This window comes from Lactuca sativa, chromosome 6 (assembly GCF_002870075.4).
Source record: "Lactuca sativa cultivar Salinas chromosome 6, Lsat_Salinas_v11, whole genome shotgun sequence".
NCBI lineage: Eukaryota > Viridiplantae > Streptophyta > Magnoliopsida > Asterales > Asteraceae > Lactuca > Lactuca sativa.
The window spans coordinates 154,336,263-154,340,601 of record NC_056628.2 but is presented as its reverse complement, the minus strand read 5'-3'; the positions used below and the strand labels follow the sequence as shown (position 1 = coordinate 154,340,601).

General features: G+C 36.6%; 1 protein-coding gene across 1 annotated transcript; it reads left to right on the top strand.

Moving 5' to 3' along the window:
• The first annotated feature begins 621 nt into the window (after positions 1-621).
• On the top strand, positions 622-2,826 carry LOC111901125 (cytochrome P450 86A22). The gene is made up of 2 exons (XM_023897001.3): positions 622-779; positions 940-2,826. The coding sequence occupies exon 2, from the start codon at positions 1,023-1,025 to the stop codon at positions 2,598-2,600; it is 1,578 nt and encodes a 525-aa protein (XP_023752769.1). The 5' UTR covers positions 622-779; positions 940-1,022; the 3' UTR covers positions 2,601-2,826.
• The last annotated feature ends 1,513 nt before the right edge of the window (positions 2,827-4,339 follow it).

Sequence of the window (4,339 nt, the reverse complement as noted above, 5' to 3'; positions counted from 1 at the left end):
TTAAATTTATGTACACAGAGCTCCTATTTGGGTGAATCTTTTAACATAATTATTAACTTATTATCATTGAAAAGTTAAAAAAAAATGTGTAACTCATTGTGTTAATTCATCAATATACAAACAATTCATTTAATTAGTTTTCTACTTATTTAAAACATAATAATACAAATTTAGATCGTTTTTTGTTTGTTGAATAATAATCATGCATGTAAGATGAATGCATTGAAAAACAACTCTATAATTGGCGATCGAGAAATTAAATTAAAAAATAACATTGTCATGTATATAATTAATATAACAATCATATATATTTATTTGTACGTAATTTACGTATAGATGATATATCATACAACAACTTGTGGTGGCATTTAATGTACTTGCTTTTAAAGCCCATCTGTTTGTTCACCATATGAGCTCGATCACAGCTCTCTCAATATATATAACTTATAACTTAAATACCTCGAACAATATTTGACCAGTAACTTACAGCTTAAATGACTTAATTCCATTATTTAATTATTTTATATATATATATATATATATATATATATATATATATATATATATATATATATATATATATATATATATATATATATATATATTGTTTTTCTTATTATACACAGAAAAGAATATACGTGGGTGTCAGTAGTGTGTGTAAGAAGATCTTGCATCTTCTCTCATTAATAGCCTCCTCTCTCGTTGCTTATATTTTCTATAAATTTCACTTATCTCTTAGCTTCTTCATGTCTCTCAATCATATATCACTCATTTAACAGGTAAACATTCATAATTTTCATCATTTTCTTGCATCAATGAGTTGTACATATAGTACAACACTGCATCCAAAAAGTCTAGCATTTTCCGCAAGGAACTTATAATCAATGAATAATCTTATTAGGGTTTTCTGATATATATGAACCTTGTATGGTTTTTCAGGCGTTGGATGGATGTTACGGTGTGATAAGGAGCACTGTAAGTTTTGTATTGCCGCATTTAGGTGAACGGCTGAACGGTTTCAGATGGAGTTGTCAACGGGTTTGCTGATTTTATCATGTATTGTGATATATATGATCTGGTTCAAGACCATCGTACGGCCGTTAAAGGGGCCACGTGTGTGGCCGATATTAGGCAGCCTACCTGGCTTAATCCAGAACGCTAATCGTATGCATGACTGGATCGCCGATAACCTCCGCACATGCGGCGGCACGTACCAGACTTGTATATCTCCGGTTCCCTTTTTAGCCCGGCGACAGGGTCTCGTGACAGTCACGTGCGACCCCAGAAACCTTGAACATGTTCTCAAGGTCAAATTTGACAATTACCCAAAGGGTCCCACCTGGCAGGCTGTCTTCCATGACCTACTTGGTGATGGGATATTCAACTCCGATGGTGACACGTGGCTCTTCCAGAGGAAAACAGCTGCTCTTGAATTCACCACGCGTACGCTCCGGCAAGCCATGGCACGGTGGGTCAGCCGTGCTATTAAGCTCCGGTTTGTCCCGATTTTGGAAACGGCTCAGAAGGAAGGGACGCCGGTCGATTTACAAGACCTTTTGCTCCGGCTAACTTTCGATAATATCTGTGGTTTGGCTTTCGGGAAAGACCCACAGACGTTATCCCCGGGGCTGCCGGAGAACAGTTTTGCGGCGGCGTTTGACCGGGCTACTGAAGCTACTTTACAACGGTTTATCTTGCCGGAGACGATATGGAAGCTGAAGAAATGGGTTGGGTTAGGAATGGAGGTTGACTTAACCCGAAGCATGAAACACGTGGATGAATATATGACAAATGTGATTAACACACGTAAGCTGGAATTGCTGAGTCATACAGAAAGTGGGACGCCACATGATGATTTGTTATCGAGGTTCATGAAGAAGAAAGAGTCCTACACGGATGCGTTCTTACAAGACGTTGCACTGAATTTCATCCTAGCTGGACGTGATACGTCATCAGTTGCGCTGAGCTGGTTTTTTTGGCTTGTGATAAAAAACCCTAGAGTTGAACAAGAGATTTTGAACGAGCTGTGTTCTGTCCTAATGGCGACACGTGGACATGACACGTGTAAATGGGTGGAAGAGCCATTAGTCTTTGAAGAAGTTGACCAATTGACTTATCTCAAAGCAGCGTTATCGGAGACGCTCCGTCTCTACCCGTCGGTTCCGGAAGATTCGAAGCATGTGATCGCCGACGATGTTCTCCCCGACGGCACCGTCGTCCCCGCCGGTTCCTCCATCACTTACTCGATCTACTCAACCGGACGAATGAAATTCATTTGGGGAGAAGATGTTTTGGAATTCAAACCGGAAAGATGGCTATCGAAGGATGGAAAGAAATTCGAGATCAAGGATCAATACCGATTCGTCTCGTTCAATGCAGGTCCACGAATTTGTTTAGGAAAAGATCTGGCTTACCTTCAGATGAAATCGATAGCGGCGGCAGTGTTGCTCCGGCACCAGTTATCCGTCGTCACCGGCCACCGCGTGGAACAGAAAATGTCCTTGACGTTGTTCATGAAATATGGGTTGAAGGTCGATCTCCGCCCTAGGGATTTGACGCCGATTGTGGAACAAATTGCGAAACTTCAGGCACGGGGCTGACACGTGGCATGTGGTTAAACTCAAAGGAGAATAATGCTATATTATTATTGTTATTATTATCCTAATTTGTTTCTTTAAAAAAATTAATAAACACTTGTGAAGAAAACAAAATAAGGGAGCTTGAATTTTTGTGAAATACTATAAAAAGATTCAAAAAAAAGTGTAAAGTATGTCCAGTTACATTGTAAATTAAAGTTTTATGAATGCAGTAGTTACATTTTCGATTTTTTTTGCCTAACTTTTAACTTTTGCATATAAATTTTCGATATTGCATCTTTATTTTAAAATAAAAAATTGACACAGTAGCCTTACGATATTTTGCATATTTTCTTATTGAGTCCCTTAGTATTTTTCGTGATTTATGAAGAAATTAATTGTCTGTCTTTTTAATCCCTTTAACATGAAATAACCAGGGCTATCTACCAAATAATCAATTGAAAATCAAAGGACACTCATTGATCACGGTTGGAAACCGGAATCACGACACGGCCAACGGAACGTAAAGGTATGATCAATCTTGTTCTTCATCTTAATCAATGCATCGAGGAACATAGGACCACACTCCTTAAGGTTGATTTGTAGTTTTGGTGTTTTAGTTTTTTGTTGGTCAATCTCTGAAAAGTCAAAATTGGTGTTCTTGTTATTTTTATCATCGATAATTTTTTTTATCGGCTGTTTCATATATCTTAATGATCGATGTATACTTCTCTTGATCCCTTATTAGTAATCGATTATGATTTGTGAATCGATTTGAACTTGTTAATCTGCAATGTCAAAAATGATGTGATTCACAAAGGTTTTAATCAAAGTATCAAATTGATTAAAATATTGATCACGAATATGATCTGGTTTGATAATTTTTGGTCATCTTTAGGAATTTATGATGAATCGAAGTTTAGAGTTTGAAGAATACATATGAGGAACAAGCGATGAAAAATGAAAGAATTGGCTATAAATTTGGTTGACTTTGATATAAAAATATTTTTTCGAATTGAAAACTTGGTGATTATTGAAAGATTGAAAGTGATTGTTGAAGTCGATAGCCTTAGAGTGAGTTTGGGCTCATGATCATCTTTGGGAATTTATGATGAATCGAAGTTTAGAGTTTGAAGAATACATATGAGGAACAAACGATGAAAATGAAAGAATTTGTTATAAATTTGGTTAACTTTGATATGAAAATATTTTTTGGAATTGAAAACTTGGTGATTATTGAAGGATTGAAAGTGATTGTTGAAGTTGATAGCCTTAGAGTGAGTTTGGACTGATAATTTAATTCAATGATCTATATTTGAAGGAAAAGTCAAAATTGGTGTTCTTGATGCATATGAACCAAAAGTGAGACGAACTTAACCCATTCGCGGTCGGAGACGAATGAACCTTAAACAGAAATTGGTTTTTTGTTAGATAGATTCAGAGCCCGGTATTGGACTGGGTTTATCAAGATCCAACTAAAAGTCATGTGGTTTTCAAGATTCGATTGTATTACCTGATCATCGCTAGAAAACTTCACCACCGATGAGATGAATTATTTGGGATCAAGTAGGTCGATTCGAAACGGTGAAGATTGGAACCAATCGCTCGGTGTCATTTTCGTGGATTCAACGATCTTCAGTTGTGAGAATTTTAAAGTGAGAAAGAATTGAGAGAGAAAAAGTTGGAGGAGGAATTTTTTGACTTTTCAAAGTCAATGTAAGGGAAAATGGGTCAATGTTTATATGAAAAAAGGGTAACCAGTT